Source organism: Jaculus jaculus, chromosome 8 (genome assembly GCF_020740685.1).
Source record: "Jaculus jaculus isolate mJacJac1 chromosome 8, mJacJac1.mat.Y.cur, whole genome shotgun sequence".
In the NCBI taxonomy this organism is placed as follows: Eukaryota; Metazoa; Chordata; class Mammalia; order Rodentia; family Dipodidae; genus Jaculus; species Jaculus jaculus.
This window is the reverse complement of record NC_059109.1, coordinates 45474484-45497724: the sequence shown is the minus strand read 5'-3', so window position 1 is coordinate 45497724 and position 23241 is coordinate 45474484. Positions and strand designations below refer to the sequence as shown.

General features: G+C 44.0%; 1 protein-coding gene across 1 annotated transcript in view; it reads left to right on the top strand.

The window, feature by feature from the left end:
- Kiaa1549l (KIAA1549 like) overlaps window positions 1-23241 on the top strand; it is a 338970-nt gene that overhangs the window by 302530 nt on the left and 13199 nt on the right. The window contains exons 17-18 of the mRNA XM_045156985.1: window positions 1487-1837; window positions 22899-22996. Coding sequence (XP_045012920.1) covers window positions 1487-1837; window positions 22899-22996 — 449 coding nt within the window. The remainder of the gene's footprint in view (window positions 1-1486; window positions 1838-22898; window positions 22997-23241) is intronic.

Sequence of the window (23241 nt, the reverse complement as noted above, 5' to 3'; positions counted from 1 at the left end):
GGAGGAAGGCCATGGCGGGTAGCAGCCAGCACTGAGGAGACAATCTGACCGAATACGATGTGCACAGGGCAGGAGCCAGGAGCTCCGGGCTCTGCCACTGGCCACCTCGGGGTGACTTTGGGCAAGTCATTTCACTACTCTTGCGTCAGCTTCCTTGTCTATAAAATGGGGTTTGGATTAAAGTCCCTGTAAGCTCTGATGTCCAGTTCACAATGTGCTCAGCATTATAGAGACTATCAGAAAACGTATTGGCCAGACAAATTTCCTCGCCTTCAGGAAGCACATACAATGATCACAAACCTTTCCCTAAAGACCCCCTAGCAGCAAAAAAAAAAAGTACCCTCAATGTGTCCACCATCCCAGGCTTTGGGGCATAGACTCAGGCATGACATATCCTTAAGCTCTAGCTTGTTATCACAGGATAATTGTACTTTCTAACCCGTGATCTGTTCTTGCTGGTGTCGATATAGAAATAGTATTGTAAATTACCTGCTGTGTTATTTGTTGCTAAACTTGGACCTGAAGCTGGATGGCCTTCCTTTTGATCTTGAACTATAACCAAGCCCTAACACCGGATAATGACAAAATAGTGTCTAATATTTGTTGTTGTTGCCATACTTTCAAATTGTTCTCTAATGAGTCCCTGTGAACTTAATAGTAAGAAAAGCGCATGCATGATTATCACATGAGGTACATCACAGCTCTGACCTCTGTGTGGAACATTGAAGGAGGCTGGGACTTGGCTGTGTGGATGAGCTACCAGATGACGCTGTCCTGCTGAGCTCGTGTTTTACATGCATAGCAATTACATGAGAATATGTGCATTTGGATCAATAACAGTCATGGTCATGGGGACAGTGACCAACATTATCATGTGTTTACCCCGTGGACACTCACTGAACACTTACGCAGCCCCTGGGGGTTGTCTGCCATCATGGAAGAATGAACGCACCATAAAGTTAGGGCAGTGTTCCTGGCAGGGCATCCTTCTTTTTTTTTTTTTGGTTTTTCGATGTAAGGTTTCACTCTAGTCCAGACTGACCTGGAATTCACTCTGTAGTCTCAGGGTGGTCTTGAACTCACAGCAATCCTCCTACCTCTGCCTCCCGAGTGCTGGGGTTAAAGGCGTGCGCCACCACACCCAGCTTTTGCTCCAGATTCTTATACCTCAAAGCATCAAAGATTTTGAGAAGACCACTAACTTCATCAATGGAAGTCATTCCTCATCATCATGCTAATTAGCTAAGTCTACAGCAGTGGTCTAGCTGATAGCCAAAGCTCACATGGTAACTGGAATGGAGCCTTTCCCAGATAACCCTAGTTGACAGCTCCTGCTGTGGGAATTTCTGGTACATTGGATAGAACTTAAGTTAGTATGGACTCATAACATCATCAAATCCCAATGAATATTTCAGAATACATTACAGGCTGCCTTCATAAGAAGGTACTGCATTAACAAATCTCTGGGCTTGGTTTGCTCCCACAGACCGAACCAGAGATCATAGAGGAAACCAACGTAGACAGAGTGCATGAGTCTCGGGGCTACGGCAGGACCCGGCAGATGAAGGGCCACTCGGAGACCTCCACGCTGAGCTCACAGCCCTCCATCGACGAGGTGCGGCAGCAGATGCACATGCTGCTGGAGGAAGCCTTCAGCCTGGCGTCCGCAGGCCACGCCGGCCAGGGCCGGCACCAGGAGGCCTACGGCTCCACGCAGCACCTGCCCTACTCAGAGGTGGTGACCAGCGCCCCAGGAACCATGACACGTCCCAGGGCCGGGGTGCAGTGGGTGCCGACCTACCGCCCAGAAATGTACCAATACAGTCTGCCCCGACCGGTAAGTCAGACACCTTACCCATCTTACCTTACCATTCTTCAGCTTGGGCCTGCCCACTGGGTTTCGGGCCTGAAAGAAGGACTGGGAATTGAGAGATAAGCTGCTGGGCTGTTTATCCATCATGCACCCATGACCCATAGCCAAACCTTTATTCTCAGGGACGCAGCTCACAAAGGGCCCTCTGCGGAACTTAAGCGCATTGGAAAAGCATTTCTTTTCCGTCACTCCTCCTGTAGAGGGCTGACCTCATTTCTCATACACTGGAGGTTTTCTTCACCTCAGACATGAAACCCAGTTTAAATGTTAGAAGGGATCACGAAGCCCCGTGTGAAGGTGCTATATACATGCTGGTGGTTAAGAGCATGGATTTTGAGCCAAGTAGCTTGACTTAGTCTCAGCTTTACAACTTACGAGCTTCAGAAGTTGGGGAACTTGTGTAGATTCTATGCTGGGGAAAGTAAAAGGATAAATAAATAAATAAATAAGAATATCCGACTTCCTCGTAAGAATGAATTTCCTATGTAACTTCATAACAGGAGTTAATATCATCACTCACTGTGCTGGTCCTGAGCTAGGTGTTGCTTGTATGTTGCCCAGCCTGTGGCAGGTACAGTTTTAGGCCTATTTTACACATGAGGAAAATGAGGATACACAACTTGCTCAAGGCACTGGGCCAGGAAGGGACAGAATCGGAGCGCAAGGCCAGGAGTGTGGTACCAGAGCCCGTATTCTTCACCAGCCTATTGCATTGCACGTTTTATTGTATTGCTTCTCCATCCATGCCATCTATCTCACTCTCAGTAGATTATTTGGGCCTTCAGCAGGCTTGTGTGCCCACCCCTAAAGTACATTGGCCCTTATTAAGTCTATATAGCACTAGAGCATAGTGCTATGTAAACTCACAGCCTATACTCCAGGGAGTTTCATTGCTATTCTACTTGGTGCCACATTTCCCTCCAGGTCATTGAGCTGCATCGCCTTGGTAGTGTTCTTTGCCCCTTGGTCTTCGTGTTGCTGGCTAGCCTAGTGCTTTACTCATGCCTCACAATTGGCTTCCTGTCCGTGAATGTCTGTCTCCGTAACTTTCCTTTCTGATATCCCTGCAGAGGTGGTAAGCCCCAGCAGGTGAACCTAACGTTTGTTTCAGCTTAGACCTCTGGGGGAGAGGGGCCTGTGCCTGGGGTCATCGTTGATGCAAGGTTGTATTCTTACGTTGGTAGATGTTAAAGTTTGAATGTAAGGGCTGGAGAGATGGCTTAGCAGTTAAGGCACTTGCCTGAGAAGGCTGAAGACCCAGGTTCAATTCCCCAGTACCCACGTAAGCCAGATGCACAAGGTGGCGCATATATCTGGAGTTTGTTTTCAGTGGGTGGAGGTCTTGGTGCACCCATTCTTTCTCTGTCTCTGCCTATTTCTTTCTTTCCTTATTTCTTTCTCTCTCAAATAAATAAATAACTATTTTGTTAAAAAGCTTGAATGTAGTCGGGCATGGTGGCGCACGCCTTTAATTCCAGCACTCGGGAAGCAGAGGTAGGAGGATTGCCATGAGTTCGAGGCCACCCTGAGACTCCATAGTGAATTCCAGGTCACCCTGGGCTAGAGTGAGACCCTACCTCGAAAAAAAAAAAAAAAGCTTGAATGTGAGATGTTCTCCACAGGTTTGTGTATTTGGACAGTTGTCCCCCAGCTGTAGCACTAGGGACATTGTGGAACCTTTTGGTGATGGGCTTGAATGAAGGAAATAGGTCACTGGGAATGAGCCTTAGGGATGATAAGCCTGCCCCAGTTCTAGCTCAAGACTTCTGCTTTCTTACTGCTAAGGGGACACATAACTGGCAGCTGACTCATGTTTCTGCCACCACAGTCATGAGCTGCTCCTGCCACCATGCCTTTCCCACCATGACGGACTGTACCCCTAAACTCCATTTATCTGCCGGTGTGTGCTTCAGTTGCCTCCACCTTTGGCCATTGTGAATGATATTCTGCCAAATATAGAGCCATCTCTTTAAGCTCTTGCTTTCGTTCTTTTGAGTATTAATGGTGGAGTAGAACTGCTGGGTCATGTGGAATTCTATTTTTAATCTTTTAAAGAAATGCCATATCATTTTCCACAAAAACTGTACCATTTTTCATTCCCTCCAACAATGCACAAGAATTCCAATTTCTCAGTTGGGCACAGTGGCTCACACCTTTAAGCCCAGAATTCATGATTAAAGGAGGATCACCATGAATTTGAAGCCAGCCTGGGATACAGAGTGAGTTCCAGGTCAGCTTAGGTTAGAGTGAAACCGTGCCTCAAAAACAAAATGTTTTAAAGCAAAAATAAAAGAATTCCAATTTCTTCACATCTTCACCAACACACTTGTTATTTTCATTCTTTTGTAATAGTCATCTTAATGAGTGCAAGGTAGATTGGATTGTAGTTCTGGTTTGCATTTTCCTAATAATTAATGGTGTTTAGTGTGTGTCTGTGGGCTGGTTGGCCATTTGGATATGTTCTTAACATAATGTTTAGGATAGAGTAGACTTTGCTGCAATGCCCATGTCTCAGGAATGTTTGCTTCCACTATCAGGGAGCACATTCAAAAAGCCCAGTCTTTGAGAAGAGTTCAGAAACTCTGAAGCTACCACTGGCCACATCCCCAGGGTCTAGATCATTCATCCTTTTTTTCTGAAAGACATGGAAAATTCTCACTCAATGTTACAAACCTTCCATCTTCAAATACTTTTTCTTGACAGTTTCCAAGATCATAGTGTTTTATTAACTGCACACTAAATTGGTACCTGTCTCTTTGGGGGATGTAATTTCCTCCCTGTGATTTAGAAAACACTCTAGTTGTACCACATTAGCATCCCCTCATAGATGGTGCCCAACTGAAGAGGCCATCTGTATCTATTGTGTTGTGTGTTGATTCCCATCAACTTCAATCTCATTGACTTGTCTCTTCTGGTCTCCATGTGATGATCCCTGAACTTAATCTTGCCCCCAGCCCAAAGTGGGGTGTCACTCCTCAGCTGAATGATCTGAGGGATACCAGCTCTGGGCCTCTGATCCTTCCATACAGTGGATGGTATGAGGGCTGTGAATGGAGTGAGGATTACTACAGAATGCTTTGAATAGTCCTGGTACCTGGTGCTTGAGTTGACCATCACCAGAGTGTTTAGTATTGTACCCAGCATATCAGGGTTCTTGAATAATAATCATTATCAAACTGGCTTTTCCTTTTTGTTGGTACTGCATAAAGCCCATTTTAACGAACACTCCTCCTCTCTTTTTACCACCTTTCAAGACCCTGAGCTGAAAAGCTCAATCAACCTCAGGGCTCCAAGGAAACTTGGCTTCTGTTTAAAAACAATTCCCAGGATCAGCTGAGCCCCTCTGGCTGGAGGAAAACTCTGGAAATCCATGTGAACTCTGGGTTTCAGAAAGAAAACTTTATATGACCAAGTCAAGTCAAACAAACCACTGACAAATGAGAAGTTTCCACAGCCCATAACTATTATGCCTCAATTGAATAAAACCAACTAAAAAATTCAATGTGAGACACATGAAAATTTAGATGGTTGTCAGAATTGGGAGTTGGAAGTTGTGCCAAGAAGGACCAAAACATCAACAAAATGAGGCCGCCTCAAAAGGAAAAGGCCTGAGATGTAACACAGAAGGACAAATCACCAAACCACAACACTAGAGACCTTTCTTTTGTTATTAAGATTTCCTTCTCTAACAACAGCACGTGAGCCTTCTGTCTCCATGAATGGAGAAAATAGCTAACAATACACAGTGGAAATGATGATTCTTAACCCAAGATCTTGCAGAGCCCCAGTGCTATGATAATGTGGAAATCAATAGAAAAGGCAGTAATTTAGCATGATAACTATGATTACTTTTCATCTTCCTCAAAGAAAGGTCTCTGAGCTCTGCTGGGGGATAATTGGAAGCTGGTTGTTGTAATGTACTGGGCCAGCCTGATGACATTTATATCATGGAAAGGTTACTAGTGACATCTTGGGATTTCTGCAGTGCAGTTTGGGAGACTTTGATCATATTTTACCTCTTGAATCTATAAAGAAATTGGCCTCGACACCTAATGACCAATCCAATTTTGCAAGCAGCCTTAACAGGTCTGTGCCAAATAAAATGAAAACATCCTACAACTTTCCTCTTGGTGATAAAGTCAGAGTCTTAAAAAAGGCATTAGGGCTATACAGTCTTCCCCACTAGGATCTTTACAGATAGAATTAGCAGTAAGAATAATAATAGGAGGTTCCATCCACTGAATTTCCTTTGTTGACTGCATGCTGAGGTAAGTGCTGTATTGACATTATCTCTCCTATCCATCAACTCTCCTATGCCCAACTACTTAGTGAGGATAGTGAGGCTTGGACAAGAAATTTGCCGAAGTTTGTACAGTTATCCTTCCATATCCATGGGGGCTGAAGTCCAGAAGAACCTGGAAGACAGGAAGGACCCTGAGTACTTAAATCTCTTGTAGGGTTCCTCTTTCTCCACAGCCTGGCCAGTGGTTGTTGTCATTCAACTTTTTGATGGTTGCCATCCTGACAGGAGTGAGATGAAATCTGAGTTGTTTTGATTTGCGTTCCTCTGATGACTACAAATGTTGAACATCTCCTTAAGTGTTAGTGGCCATTTGCATTTATTCCTTGGAGAATTCTTTGTTCATATCTCTACCCCATTTTTTCTTTGTGAGACAAACCCAACAGAATGGCCTTTTTATTTTTATGTGAGAGAGAAAGAGTGAGGGAGAGAGAGAGAGAATTGGCACATCAGGGCCTCCAGCCACTGCAAACTCCAGACACCCCCTGTGTACGTATGTGACCTTGCATGCTTGCATCACTGCATCTGGCTTACATGGGACCTGGAGAGTGGAACAAGAGTCCCTAGGCTTTGCAAGCAAGTATCTTAACTGCTAAGCCATCTCTCTAGCCTTCCACCCCATTTTAAAAAATATTTTATTTTATTTTTTTTTTTTTTTAATTTTTATTAACATTTTCCATGATTATAAAATATATCCCATGGTAATTCCCTCCCTCCCCACCCCCACACTTTCCCGTTTGAAATTCCATTCTCAATCATATTACCTCCCCATTACAATCATTGTAATTACATATATACAATATCAACCTATTAAGTATCCTCTTCCCTTCCTTTCTCCACCCTTTATGTCTCCTTTTCAACTTACTGGCCTCTGCTACTAAGTATTTTCATTCTCACACAGAAGCCCAGTCATCTGTAGCTAGGATCCCCATATGAGGGAGAACATGTGGCGCTTGGCTTTCTGGGCCTGGGTTACCTGACTTAGTATAATACTTTCCAGGTCCATCCATTTTTCTGCAAATTTCATAACTTCATTTTTCTTTACCGCTGAGTAGAACTCCATTGTATAAATGTACCACATCTTCATTATCCACTCATCTGTTGAGGGACATCTAGGCTGGTTCCATTTCCCAGCTATTATAAATTGAGCAGCAATAAACATGGTTGAGCATGTACTTCTAAGGAAATGAGATGAGTCCTTTGGATATATGCCTAGGAGTGCTATAGCTGGGTCATATGGTAGATCAATCTCTAGCTGCTTTAGGAACCTCCACACTGTTTTCCACAATGGCTGGACCATATTGCATTCCCACCAGCAGTGCAGAAGGGTTCCTTTTTTTCCACATCCCCGCCAACATTTATGATCATTTGTTTTCATGATGGTGGCCAATCTGACAGGAGTGAGATGGAATCTCAATGTAGTTTTAATCTGCATTTCCCTGATGACTAGTGACGTAGAACATTTTTTTAGGTGCTTATATGCCATTCGTATTTCTTCCTTTGAGAACTCTCTATTTAGCTCCTTAGCCCATTTTTTGATTGGCCTGTTTGATTCCTTATTAGTTAACTTTTTGAGTTCTTTGTATATCCTAGATATTAATCCTTTATCAGATATATAGCTGGCGAAGATTTTTTCCCATTCTGTAGGTTGCCTCTTTGCTTTTTTCACTGTGTCCTTTGCGGTGCAAAATCTTTGTAATTTCATTAGGTCCCAGTGGTTAATCTGTGGTTTTATTGCCTGAGCAATTGGGGTTGTATTCAGAAAGTCTTTGCCAAGACCAATATGTTGGAGGGTTTCCCCTACTTTTTCCTCTAGCAGTTTCAAAGTTTCCGGTCTGATGTTAAGGTCTTTAATCCATTTGGACTTAATTCTTGTGCATGGCGAGATAGAAGAATCTATTTTCATCCTTCTGCAGGTATTTATCCAGTTTTCAAAACACCATTTGCTGAAGAGGCTGTCTCTTCTCCAATGAGTATTTTTGGCATAAAAAATATTTTATTTTTATTTACTTATTTATTTGACAGAGAAAGAGGTAGAGAGAGAGAGAATGGGTGCGCCAGGGCCTCCAGCCACTGCAAACAAACTCCAGACACAGGCACCCCCTTGTGCATATGGCTAACGTGGGTCATGGGGAATCAAATCTGGGTACTTGGGCTTTGCAGGCAAATGCCTTAACTATTAAGCCTTTCCTCAAGCCCCCTACCCCATTTTTTGATTGGGTTGTTTGATTGTTTTTTGTTTTTTTTTTTTTGAGTTTTTTGAGTTCTTTGTAGATTCTAGATATTAGACCTTTGTCAGAGATACAGCTGGTGAAGAGTTTTGCCCATTCTGTGGATTATCTATTGACTCTGTTGATGGTTTCCTTGTCTGTACAGTAGCTTTTTAGTTTAAATAGGCCCCAGTGGTTGATTGTTGGTCTAATTTTCTTATGCTCCTGGGATCTTATTCGGGAAGACTTTCCCTATGCCTATATCGTTGAGTGTTCTCCCTGGTTTTTTTTCTCCAATTTGTTTAGAGTTTCAGGTCTTATACTGAGGTCCTTAATCCATTTAGCATTGACTTTTGTGCAGAGTGAGAAAAAGTAGGTCTAATTTCATTATTCTCCATATGGTTCTCCAATTTCTCCAACATCATTGGTTGAAGATGCTGTCTTTCTCCAGTGTGGCCTTTTGTCACAGATGAGGTAGCTGTATTTGCTTGAAGTAAGAGATAGGCCTTATTCTCTATTTATTGATCTGTGTGTCTGTTTTATGCTAGTGCCATGCTATTTTAGTCACTATGGCTTTTTGGTATATCTTGACATCAGGTATGGTGATACCTCTAGACCTATTTCTTTTGCTGAGGATATTTTTGGCTATCCAAGGCCTTCTGTTCTTCCATATGAATTTTGAGACTATTCCAGTGTTGCTGGAATTTTTGTTGGATTTGCATTGAATCTGCATAGTAATTTTGGTAGGGTGGCCATTTTCCAAGTATTAATTCTTCCTTTTCATGAGTATCTTGTATCTGTCTCAATTTCTTTCTTCAGTGTTTTTAGGTTTTCTTTGTACTGGTCTTTCACTTTCTTGATTAATGATATTCCAAGGTACTTAATTTTTTGTGACTATTGAAAATAGGATAGCATCACTTACCTCTTTCTCCTTGTTTATCTTTGGCATACAGTAAGGCTACTGATTGAATTTAGCACCTTTATAAATTTTGGGGGGGTAGTCATTTGGGTCACTTATGTATATAAAATCATGTCATCTGCAAATAGGGATAATTTGAGTTCTTCCTTACCAATTTGTATCCCTTTTATTGTTTCTCTTGTCTTATTGCTCAAGCTAAAACTTCAAGTACTGTTGAGAAGCAGTGGTGGGAAGGGGTACCCCTATCTTATTCCAGACCTTAATGGGAACTCTTTGAGTTTTTCCCCATTTAGTGTGATCTAGGCCTTAAGTTCTTTATAAATAGCCTTTATCATGTTGAGGTATGGTCCATCCATCCCCGGTCTCTCCAGTGTTTTGATCATGAATGGAGTGTTGTATTTTGTTGACAGCCTTTCCTGCATCTATTGAAAGAATCATGTGATTCTTGTGTTTAAGTTTATATATGTAGTGAATTACATTTATCGATTTCTGTGTGTTGAGCTGTCCCTGCTTCCCTGGGATAAAACCTACTGAATCAAGGTGGGTGATGCTTATGATGTGTTTTTGAATTCAGTTTGCACAAATTTTATTGAGCATTTTTGCATCTAAGTTCATTAGGAATATGAATCTATAATTTTTTTTTATTTTTGTTGAGTCTTTATGTGGTTTAGCTATTAGTAATTCTGGCTTCATAGGGGGAGTTTGGCAGCATTTCCTCTTTTTCAATTGTGTGATATAATTTAAGAAGTGGTTATAGTTCTTGAATGAAGGTTTGGTAGAACTCAGCAGTGAGTTCATCATCAGGACCTGGACTTTTGTTTTTGTTTTTGTTTTTTTGCTGAGAGATTTCTAATTACTTTTTTCATTTCATTGGAAGTAATACATTTGTTTAGGATGCCTCTCTGTTCTAGATTTAGTTTTGGAAGATGATGAGAATCAAGGAATTCATCCATTTAACATCTTATTTTTATTTATTTATTTGAGAGAGGGAGAGGTAGAGAGAAAGAGAGAGAATAAGCATGCCAGGGCCTCTGGCCACTGCAAACAAACTCCAGACATATGTGCCACCTTGTGCATCTGGCTTACGTAGGTCCTGGGAAATCAACCTTGGTCCTTTGACTCTGCAGGCAAGTGCCTTAACCACTAAGCCATCTCTCCAACCCAAGGAGTACAAGGTTTTTTTAAATTTTTTGTATAAGAAAGAGAACAAGAGAGAGAGAGAATTGGCATGCCAAGGTCTTCAGCCACTACAATCAAACTCTAGATGCATGTGACACCCTGTGTACATGGGTAATTTTGTGCACTTTCATCACCTTGTGCATCTGGCTTATGTGGGACTTGCAGAGTTGAACATGGGTCCTTAGGCTTTGCAGGCAAGCACCTTAACTGGTAAGCCATCTCTCCAGCCCCCCACCCCCAATTTTTTTTTTTTTTAAGAGAGAGCAAGGGAGACAGAGAGGAGAGATAGAAAATTGGAGTGCCAGATGCTTGCACCACCTAGTAGGCATATGTGACCTTGCACTTGCCTCACCTTTGTGCATCTGACTAACATGGGATCTGGAGAGTTGAACCCTGGTCCTTAGGCTTCGCAGGCAAGCACCTCAACTGCTAAGCCACCTCTACAGCCCCCAAAAAAATTTTTTAAAATATTTTTATTGGGCTGAGATGATGGCTTAGTGGTTGAAGGCACTCCAAATGGGTATTTAAGTTGCTTATTTGAGATCTCACAGAGATTGGCAGCATTTGCATTTATAGCCCCCCACAGTCTTTCTGTATGCTGTAAGTCATCTCTAGATTACTTAAACTGTCTAATACAATATAAATTAAATGCTATGCAAATAGCTGTCGTACTATATTGTTCAGGAAATCATGGCATGAAAAGTCTATATGTTCAGCACAGACTTAATTTTCCTTTTGGATATTTTCCATGTGTGGTTGCTTCAATTCTCTGGTGCGGGACCCATGAATACAGAGGGCCAACTGTACAGCTGCTGAAGGCAGAACTTGGACTAGAACCTATTGCTCTGACACTGAAGCCCACACTCTTTCCTTCCCCTGGCTTAAGTGAATCATAAGGTTGCTCTCCTGGGTCTGATGGAAATATTTCATAATGGAAACAACTCTTAGAGGCTAGAGGGAGGTGAAAATCTTGTTTTCCTCCTACCCTATTATGAGCAAATTTTTTTAAATCCCCCCCCAAAAAAATCTTTGTTAATAATGGAATATGCAGACATATCAGGTGTGTTGGTAGCTACTACAGCACCTGGACTCAAGGGGATGCTACATTGCTTGTGTTTCTCCAAGTAAAATTTGAATCTGTCCTAAGCTCCCATCTGCATGGGTGAGCGGGGAATTGAAGAGAGTCACCACTAGTCACCATAAATCATGCCTTGTGTAGCACTCAGGAGTCTTGAAGGCAGGCCACACTGCCAGACTGGGCATAAGGCATAAGGCCCTCAGAAATCCCCACCGCAAACCAGCTGAGCCTCCAATATCTGCCAAACACATTCTTCCCCTAAATTTAGAAAAATCATTAAAGTGGGGAACAGCCACAGCTTATACAAAATGGCTGCTGCCGTGGGGGGTGAAAGTGAGTGGCTGGGAGAGTAAGTCACAGGATGCTTATGTCAGCTCCTTGTAGTAGTTACCTTCCTGTCACTGTGACCAAAACGCAAGAGGAAATGACCCAAAGGAAGAAATATTTATTTAGTGCAGTTTCGGAGGGTCTGCCCTTGGTGGCTTGGCTCCATGCACTTGGGCAGAACACACAGTGACAGGAGTGTGTGGCGAAGGCTGCTCTCCCTTCTTGGAGAACAGGACCCAAAAAGCAAGGAAAGAAGGGCCCAAGGACACGCTACCCCCAAGGTCCCACCTCCTCCAGCTAGGTCCCATCACCTAAACATTCTTCAACCTCCCAAAATAGTGCCACCAGCCGGTGACCAAATGTCCACCACCTAAGTCTCTGGGGTGCACTTCACATTGAAGCCATCACACTCACAACTGGGGTGTTACCTTCTTCTGTCGCCTCTTCTCTGTTTTCTGAGTCTATATATGACGTAAAGCATTGAAACTATGGCTGGGGGAGAGGCTTCCATCTCTGGTCCCAGTTTTCCTCATTTACCAGCTGGGACTGGCACCCTTGCCTGTTCTCCAGCTGTTAGGTTAGATGGGCACAGTGGTACCTTCATCTCCTTGCTGTGTCCTGCCTTTGCTTTGCTTGCTTGGCTTTGGGTCTCCTCCTCCTCCTCCTATCCCCTATAGTCCACCTCTCTCAGGAGAGCCTCACATACTCATGACTGAGCTTTCCTACAAGAGCACGCAGGTCCTGTCTCTCAGAGTTCCCAAATCCTGGAGGGATTTATGTCCTTTTCCCGCAGGGTGGGGTAGGGCAGGACACAGCCCTTTCACAAATCCATCAGTCTGTAAGCTCTCCTAACTTCCCTCCATCCCTCCTCTCCTTCCTAACAGAGGATGTTTACCAAGTCCAAGGGCAGAGTGATTTAAATGCCCCTCACTTCTGAGTCTCTTGTGGTATCAATGTTAGGCTTGATAATCACAATCTATGTTCTTGCATATTCAGTAGCTATAGCTTTTGAAACTCCACTAAGAATTGACTCTTGAGCTGGAGAGATGGCTTAGTGGTTCAGGCACTTGCCTGCAAAGCCTAAGGACCTATGTTCAACTCTCCAGATCCCACAGAAGCCAGACACAAAAAGTAACACAAGCACCCAAGGTTGCACAAGGTGGTGCATGTGTCTGGAGTTCGATTGCAGTGGCTGGAGGCACTGGCATGCCAATTCTCTCTCTCTTTCTCATTAAAAGAAAAAAGGCCAGTCTGTTAGGCTTGCCTCAAAAATAATAGTTGTCTCTTGGCTACTTTCTGTGTGCTGAGACCTTCCTTCCTACAGCAGGAAGGTGGGATGGCCCAAGTATTGAGACAGACTGTGGGTGGGAAGTAAATCTTGATCACTATATCACAATGTTATTCTGTTTCAGAAGGAAGGGGATGGCATTTACTGAATGCTTAGTGCATGCCAAATGTTACATTAAGATATAAAATTAGTCTTAAAGTGGCCTTGAAATCAGGATGTAATGCTGTTACCTTCATTCCTAATAAGAAAGCAGGCATGGGGAAGTTCACTTGCTTGAGGCCAAGTTGCTGGGTTCAGTCAAGAGTCAATCTCAGGTTTGTCTAACTCCAAAAACCATGTCCTGTGCACCACCTACCCTCAGCTCAAAATTATGAGGCAGTGTCTTTAACTGTGTGATTTTGAAAAAGTCAGTTGGCCTCTTGAGGCCTCAATATCCCCATGTGTTAAGGTGAGAAGTGTGGTCTGTCCTACTGTCTTTCCAGCACGAACCTCCTATGTCCAGGAAAGCCTCAAATAGTGTTCTGTTAGAGTTCGTGGTTATTTGATCAAAACAAGGACTGAGTTTTCTTTCTCCTTGGAATCAGAGTTTAGTTGCTGTAATTATCAGCTTCTGTTGCTGGGATGAACTTGCAAACCAGGAACAGTTATGGTTTTTTGTTTGTTTGTTTTTTGGGGGCTTTTTGTTGTTGTTGTTGTTTTTGAGGTAGGGTCTCACTCTAGCTCAGGCTGACCTGGAATTCACTATGTAGTCTCAAACTGGCCTCAAACTCACGGCAGTCCTCCTACCTCTACCTCCCGAGTGCTGAGATTAAAGGCGTGCACCACCATGCCCAGCACCAGGCACAGTTATAGAGAAAGGGATTTATTGAAGCTTGCAGATAGAGGGGAGTTCCATAGTGGCAGAAGAAGCTGCCCCCCACACCCTTTTACAAGCCCATGCAGAGAGAAAAGCAACCACCACTCTCAGCAAGCACTCTTCAGGAACTCAGGAATAGCTCAGACACTTTGCATATCTTTTGATTGGAATTCCAGGTCTGCCCCACACCTTAGGGCTGGACCCTAGGCTCTGCCCACAGTGACACCAAATTACAAGCTTTAGTAAGACTCCTGAATCAATTGGGGGCCATCCATTCCAACTACCACATTCTGTCCCTGACTTCCAATGGATTCATGACCATCTTATGTTGCCAATGTACCCGGTCCAGCTTCAAAGGTCGCCATAGTCTTTACTAACTTAAGATAGTTTCTGAAGATTTAAAATTGTCTCTTAACTGTGAGTCCTGTAAAATCAAGACAGTTTATACACTTTCAACATATAAAGGCACGGAGTAAACATTTTCAACTACCGTACAGCATAGCAAAGAGATATTGGAATAATGCAAACTCAAATGACCATCAAGCAAACATCAAACATCGGCAGTTCAAGTCTGATATCATGATCGGTGACTGGCAGTCTCTGCAGCTGAGCTGAATAGCCAGAGAAAACTTCCATCCCAGGCCAACAGAGCTTCATAGTAGCCCTTGTACAGTCCTGATCTATCCAAAACATCTTTGAATCTCTATGCAAACCCCGGTCCATCTTCCAAAGGTTCCACTGGCCAGTCAGGGTCATTCTGCCACTTCTCAGCAGTGGCTGCTGGAACCATGTGCCCTTCAGAGCATATCTTGCGCATTTCTTCAATTTTTTGTGTATTCACTTATTTTATCTATTTGAGAGAGAGAAAGGCAGACAGGGAGAGAGAAAATAGACATGCCAGGGCCTTCAGCCACTGCAAATGAACTCCAGACATATGTGCCCCTCCCTTGTGCATCTGGCTTACATGAGTCCTGGGGATTCAAACATGAGTTTTTTGCTTTGCAGGCAAGCACCTTAGCTGTGAAGCCATCTCTCCAGTCCCACTCCACACATTTTTCATGCTTCTAAAATCAATACCAGTTTTGCAGGACTTAGCCATATTCTTAATTCAGGGACAGAATAAATTATGACCTTGAAAAGCAGTTTCTTTCTTTGCAGATCTTCTTTCAAAAGAGTGCATTCCTACCATTCAGGCACCCTTTCTATTGTTTCAGTGTAAAATACTCAGGGCATCTTCCTTCCAAATGCTAATATATTTATTTGACAAAAGCAGCTTCAGTAACCTAAAACCAGTCTCTGTGCCAGTAAATTTTAAACTGGTTTCAATTTCTACCATTTTAAATCTTGTATCTCTCAAGTCCCATATCTTTAGCTGAGCACATTAGTTCATAACAAATTTAACCTTGATCAAACTTTCTGGGCATGGGCAGAAAAATTCAGCCAGCCCTTATGCCAGTAGCCCAGCTCCAAGAAGGTTTTCTGCAGGCTTTCCATCCGTTTAGAAAGTTCATAAGCCAAACCTCCAAATACAGTTCTCTCTGCCTTTATTATTTTTAGACTCTCATCAGAATAGTCCATAATACTTGCCTTAATGTTCCAGAAGGCATCTTCAGTTGCAAGCACCAAGTTTTCCATCCCTCCAGCACACAAGTCCCAAAAGACCAAAATCCACATAGTCAGATTCATCATGCCCACTCCCCACACTCTGGTACCATTTTGGTAGTAGATAGCCTCAGGTTGCTAAGATGAACTTACAAACCAGGCACAGTCATGGGAGCAAGGGATTTATTTGAAGCTTACAGATTGAGAGGAAGTTCCATAATGGCAGAAGAATCTGGCCCACTTTCACAGGTCCATGCAGAAAGAAAAGCCACCCCCAACACCACAAGTAAGCACACTCCAAGAACACCAGGCTGAACTCTGGTACTCTGTATATCTTTAGAGTGGAACTGTGGGTCATCCCCCACACCTTAGGGCTGGACCCTAGGATCCACCCACAGTGACACCAAGTTAAAAGCTTTAATAAAATTCTTGAATGTAATGGAGGACATCCATTCAAAGTACCACAAAAACCACTACCTTCAACTAAGTCAGAACTATCCTTTTAGAGGATTCTGCTTCCTGCATCGTTTATAAAGTCACCTGCAGCTGGATATGAACGGCATAGACATTATTCACTCTAGTTGAAGCTGACCTGGAATTCACTATGTAGCCTCAGGGTGGCCTCGAACTCACAGTGATCCTCCTACCTCTGCATCCCAAGTGCTGGGATTAAAGGTGTGCACCACCACGCCCAGCAATAGGTAGAATCTTTAAGAGATAAGGTCTAAGGGGCTGGGGAGCTAGCTCAGTAGTTAAAGGCACCTGAAGCCTTCTGACCTAGGTTCAATTCCCCAATACCCACATAAAACCTGATACACAAAGTCAGATGCACAAAGTGGCTCATGCATCTGCAGTGGCAAGAGACCCTGGTGTTCTCACTCTCTTTCTTTCTCTCTCTCTCTTTCTTTCTCTCTCCTCCTGCTTGCAAATAAGTAATAAAATATTTAATAAATAAATAAATACATAGATGGTGTGGTCTAAGGGGAGGTCTTCAGATCTTTGGGGATGTACCCTTAAAAGGAGTGATGGGATCCCATTCTTCTCCTTCCCTCCCTGGTCATGAGGAGAAAGGTTTTGCTTTGACACGTACTCCTCCTACCGACCATAGACTGAGCTCCCCCAGCCAGCAATACACTCATAAAACCCTTTCTCAGATTATAAATGGATTTCTGAGGCAGTTATTACAATAATGGAAGGTTGACTGATGCAGCTTCTAATGAGGGCAAGTTAGCTTCAGCCTATGTCTGCCTTATTCACGACAAAGCCAAAGATCCCATAGGCTGCTTCTGCAGCTGCCAGCTGTCCATCAACTCTTGGTCCCTGTAGCACACTCTTGAGATTTACATAATGAGCTCCTTCCTCCTGAGTATGTGCACACTCTTAGGAGGACCCACACATAGTGGGGCTTGTCTGTGCTCACTCCATTAGATGACTAGAAAAGATGGTTGTGGGTCTGCTCTGTCGCCTCCTACCCAGACAGGGCTGGAATATTGCCTTCCTGCTATATTACAATCAAATTTCTGAGCCCAAAGATATCCATGTTTGGTCAAATGCAGCCTCTTCCAGCCATGGATATTGACCGTCTTCTGTTCTGAGTCTCCGGCCTCTTTCCTGGTCAGCAAACAGGGATGACTCCCCCCACACATATACCAAGAGACATGTCCTTGGGTGTCAGGCTGAACAGCTCACAGCCACAGTTATTGAACTGACACATCAAAAGAGTTTTGTTCCATATCCTCTGGGAGAAAGGAGGGGTATGGGCTGAGTTCCAAAGCAGCCAACAAAAGCCAGATTCCACACACATGAGAAAGGGAGTTAGAATGCAAGGGCATGAGGGCTTAGAACCCCCTGGAACCCTCAGAGTGGGGCATGTCAGAGAATGTCCCCAGCCTGTGCACGTGTGGCAACAGCTGCCTCCCTGCTGCTTGAGTGGCCCTGTCTCTGCCTGTGTATGCTGTCCATGTGTGCTCACGCTTTGTACCTCATCTTCTGTGAAAGGAGACTCCCTCAGTGCCCGGCAGAAGTTCTTCTGGTAAAGTGCTATCACATAGAAAGCTGTTCCTTGACTAGGGAACAATGTTGACTCCAGAGTAAGCCTTCTAAGAACTAGAGATAAAAATAGAGGACGGATAGGCTGGAGAGATTGCTCAGTGGTTAAGGCGCTTGTCTGTAAAGCCTAATAACCTGGGTTTATTCCCCAGTACCCACGTACAGCCAGATGCATAAAGTGGTGCATGCATCTGGAGTTCATTTGCAGTGGCTGGAGTCCCTGGCATGCCCATACTTCTCCACCTCTCTCTCTCTCTCCCCGTGTGTGTGTGTGTGTGTGTATACTTCTCTCTGTCTCTCTGTGCAAATAAAAAAAGTTTTTAAATAGAGGCCAGAGGAGAAAAGACTGCTATAAACCCCTTTCTCTTTTTTTGGGAATCTTTTTTGAGAATTCTGGAGGGTAGGACTGGAAGGATATCTCAGATTGTGATTTTCAGTCTGTCTGCAAAACCTCCAGGTTAAGGGAGGACCCTAGGAGACAATCACGAACATAAGTGAAGAATCAATTTCATGAGTCCATTTTCCAGTTTTAACTAGAGATGTATGGCTATCTTCTACGTACCCAGGTCTATTGAAATGGTTTCCTGGCTAAAGAAATGTTTGAGGACTATGAGTTAGACCAATATCTTCTTTCACAAGGAAAATAAACAAAATAGAAAAGATCCTGAAAGTTTGAATGACCTGTCCAGAGACAGTGAATGGCAAAGTTAAGGTGAAGATCTGGATATTTGAATACACAACTTATATTCAGAAAATATTGGTTTAGGGCTGGAGAAATGGCTTAGTGGTTAAGACATTTGCCTGCAAAGCCAAAGGACCTCAGTTCGAATCCCCAGTACCCATGTAAGCCAGATGCACAAGGTGGCATATGCGTCTGGAGTTCATTTGCAGTAGTTGGAGGCCCTGGCCCATTTTCTCTCTCTCTCTCTGCCTCTTTCTGTCTTGCTCTCTCTAATAAATAAATGAGTAAGATTTTAAAAATAGTGGTTTAGTCGGGTGTGGTGGTGCACGCCTTTAATCCCAGCACTTGGGAGGCAGAGGTAGGAGGATTGCCATGAGTTCAAGGCCACCCTGAGACTACATAGTAAATTCCAGGTCAGCCTACCTCAAGAAACCAAAGAAAAGAAAGAAAGAAAGAAAGAAAGAAAGAAAGAAAGAAAGAAAGAAAGAAAGAAAGAAAGAAAGAAAGAGAAAGAGAGAGAAATGGTAGTTTAGCAAGACTGGATGCAAGTCAATATGCTTGGGAGGGAAGGTGGACCACAGGGATTCAGGTGAGCATGACTGGACTGCAGGATCTTAAGGTACAGCAGAGCCAAAGATGTGCCTCCCTGAACACTCTTGTGTTACTTTTCATTGCTGTGACAAAATCCCTGACACAATCCACTGAAGGTGGAAAGATGTATTTTGGCTCATGGTTTCAGAGGGTTGCTGTCCATCTTAGCGATGGAGACATAGCAGAGTGGCCCAGACTGAGAAAGCAGGAGCATGGGGTGGCAGCTGCTGGAACTGTGGAGGACCAGAACACAGAGAGCAGCCAGGCTCATAATCTTCAAAAGTCTGTCCCTAGTGGTCTTCTTCTGCCACCCAGAGGCCACCCCCTAAAGGTTCTCAAAAGAGACCCACTGTCTGGGAACAAGCATTTAAAACACAGGCATATGGGGGACACTTCAGATTCTAAACACACACACACACACACACACACACACACACACACACACACACACACACTTAGCATACATAGCTTACTGGTTGAACCCTAACCATCAGTCTTTACAAGCAACCACTTTTGACAGCTGAGCCATGTCTGCAACCACTGGTGTGTGTGTGTGTGTGTGTGTGTGTACTTTCATTTCTTTTCTTTCTTTCATTTCTCTCTTCTGGTATGTTTGTTATGAGTGCCTCTTTGCCTTGTCTTTTTTTTTTTTTTTTTATTTGAGAGAGACACAGAGAGAAAGACAGATAGAGGAAGAGAGAGAGAATGGGCGCGCCAGGGCTTCCAGCCTCTGCAAACGAACTCCAGACGCGTGCGCCCCCTTGTGCATCTGGCTAACGTGGGACCTGGGGAACCGAACCTCGAACCTGGGTCCTTAGGCTTCACAGGCAAGCGCTTAACCGCTAAGCCATCTCTCCAGACCTCTTTGCCTTGTCTTAATTGTGCCAATCCTGAGAGCCTACTTTAGGGACACGCCACTCCAGAGAGGACTTCCACCCAAGTTGCTTTCACCTGAGCCTTGGCACCTCACCAGCCTCCCTACCAAGGAAGGACCAAAGTTGGTCCCTTCCCAGGTGGGTGCCCATCTCAAGCAGCTGTCTCAGCTCGCCCTGTATGAGGCCCTGGTCTCTCAATTGTTGTCAGTGTGACATTTGCTTTCGGGGCAGCTCTACCCCTTGCTCCTACACCCTATGTCCAAGTCTGGTTTCAGCTTTTGGTTTTGTGTGAGTTCGCTGAGATGCAGGGGAGGGAGGCTGTTCTTAACCATTTCCTTTATAGGTTGCGATTTTCACAGTGCATCAGAAAGCACATGTTAACATCGGCCTCAAAGTAGAAGACAGACTAATTGGAAAGAAGAAGGGATTCAGTGGAGGGGAGACTTCGCTGGGGGAAAAAAGGGGAAAGGTGGTGGGAGGGGCTATGATCATGGCATGTTGCTAATATTTATGAAAGTTGTCAATAAAAAAAAATGTTTAGAAATGGGAAAGTGTGGGGGTGGGGAGGGAGGGAATTACCATGGGATATATTTTATAATCATGGAAAATGTTAATAAAAATTTTAAAAAATAAAATTAAATTAAATTTAAAAAAAATGTTTAGGCTGAGTATGGTGATGTATACATTTAATCCCAGCACTCAGGAAGCAGAGGTAGGAGGATTGCTGTTAGTTCGAGGCCAACCTGAGACTAAATAGTGAATTCCAGGTCAGCCTGGGCTAGAGCGAGACCCTACCCCAAAAAACAACAAAACAATGCCCCACCTTGGGCCTACAGATTCCTTCGATGTTGTTTTGGGGGGTGGGTGGGCAAGGTAGAAACTCTCTTTTCAAGACATGCAGGGTGAGGTCCCCTCCTGGCCAGGCATCCAGTTTCCTGGACCTGCTCCCCAGGCAGGGGCCTTCGATCTACAGGTTGTGGCTGGTCCTCCAGCCCTACTCGATCATGTCATTAATCTCTTAGGACTCTCTAGTGCCTTGGGGGTTTCTATCATCCTTCCAGATATGGTATTGAGAATGAATATTATGCAAACTGTTTAAGCTTCTGCTAATCAATAAATGCTTTATTTAAAAATAAAATATGTCAGCTAGGGCTTTATTGTTACCGTGTGGGTTGGCCCTGCTACATTAAATGGTCTGCTCTAGTGCTGGAGGGGTCTTTTAGCTTCAAGAATTCTGTTGATGGTGTCCCTGAGTTGCTGTGTTTTGTCCTGGTGCTTTTGGGTTTCGGAGTCATCTTGTTCTCGGAGAGATGTGGCAGGGGAGCAGGATACCTGGAGACAGATGGATGAGGAGCCTCAGAAAGCCCTGTCTTCCCAGACAGCATTTCTAGGTTTCCTCTCACTGCAAAGGCCATCTTTCTCTTATCCCCTCATATGTGGATAAAGTCTTGGCTATGGCGGCAGCTGCAGTTTCTTATATTGGATGCAGGCTTTGCAGATTGCAGAGTACATGTACACACCCTCACTTGCCTGTCTTCCCAGTAGCCCTTTGAGCACAGCATCAATGTCTGCACTGCAGAAGGGGGCACTGAAATCCAGAGAGGTCACCTGACTTGCCTAGATACTTCAAGTCCACTCATCATAACCTCTACACATACCTCGTGACCCCAAATCCATTGCTTTCTCCCACAAAACCTGCCTTCCATGAGAAAATAAAACACACCCAATGACCCATTCATTCATAAAGTACTTATTGATTTCCTGTTACATACCAGGCCCTATTCCAAACTTGAGGATATTACTGACAACAGAGCCTTGCCCTCTCAGCATTAGATTACAGTTGGCTGGTAGCAGATAATAAAGAAACAAGCAACCATATAATTTAGCCAGAGAGTGGCCATTGCCATGCTGAATGGAGAGTGGATAAAATGACGTGAGGGAAGGAGCCATGGGCAGAAGCAGGAAAAGAGCATGCTGGGTAGAAGGAGCAGCCTGTCCCAAAGCCCAAGGCAAGAAGGAGCTAGGCGTGTTCCAAGACCACTGAAGGAATCTGTCACTACAGCGGCCCAAGTGAGGTCTCCTGCGGGGGCAGCTCTACCTCTTGCGCCTACTCCCGATTTCCAAGTCTGGTTTCAGCTCACAGTTTCAGCAGTGAGAGATGACAGGGAAGGCATGGCTGGGGAATGTGTAAGAAGACCTACGGAGGGCTGGAGAGATGGCTAAGCGGTTAAGCGCTTGCCTGTGAAGCCTAAGGACCCCGGTTCGAGGCTCGGTTCCCCAGGTCCCACGTTAGCCAGATGCACAAGGGGGCACACGTGTCTGGAGTTCGTTTGCAGAGGCTGGAAGCCCTGGCGCACCCATTCTCTCTCTCTCCCTCTATCTGTCTTTCTCTCTGTGTCTGTTGCTCTCAAATAAATAAATTAAAAAAAAAAAAGAAGAAGAAGACCTACGGAGCAGGTTTGAGAAAGAACTGGAAGTCAAGGCCTTGGAAATTTGTTTTCTCCTTAAATAAGAGCTTGTGGTTTTATTTTGTTTTCAGCATTTTAAAGTTTTTTTATTTGTTCATTTTTTTGTATTTTATTTTTATTATTTGAGAGAGATAGAGAGGCAGAGAGAGAGAGGGAGAGAATGGGTGTGCCAGGGCCTCCAGCCACTGCTAACAAACTCCAGACACATGTGCCTCTTTGTGCATCTGGCTTACATGGGTTCTGGGGAATGGAACCTGGGACCTTTGGCTTTACAGAAAAGCGCCTTAACCACTAAGCAATCTCTCCAACTCCTCATGTATTTATTTTTATTTATTTAAGAGAGAGACAGAAAGAAAGGCAGACAGAGAATGAGAGTCAGTATGGATACCCTAGGGCCTCTTGTAATTGCAAACAAACTTCAGATCCATGTGCCACTTTGTGCATCTGGCTTTATGTGGATACTGGGGGAATCAAACGCACACTGTCAGGCTTTGCAAACAAGTTCCTTTAACTGCTGAGCCATCTCTCCAGCCCAAGAACTTTTATTTGCTCAGCACAGAGTTTTAACAAATTTCTTGCTAATTTATTTGTCTCTTCACAGGCTTACAGATTCTCCCAGCTTCCTGAAATGGTCATGGGCTCTCCCCCTCCACCTGTACCTCCTCGGACTGGGCCTGTGGCTGTCACTACCCTCAGGAGGTAACACGTTCTTTGCGTTGTTCAGAATGTTGGGGAAAAAATCTGATCCCATGCTTCTTGGTCCTGTGGATAATTATACCAGTAAACTTTCTTCATTCCCTGCTCCATTCAAGTTCTGTCACGTGTGAAGGCATCCCAGTATCATGAAGGAAGTGGGGACCACAAAGAGTTGACCCATTCACATATCTTGCTAAATAGAAAGTCCTTGAGACTCCAGTCAAAAGAACTCCAGAGTCAACTGCCCC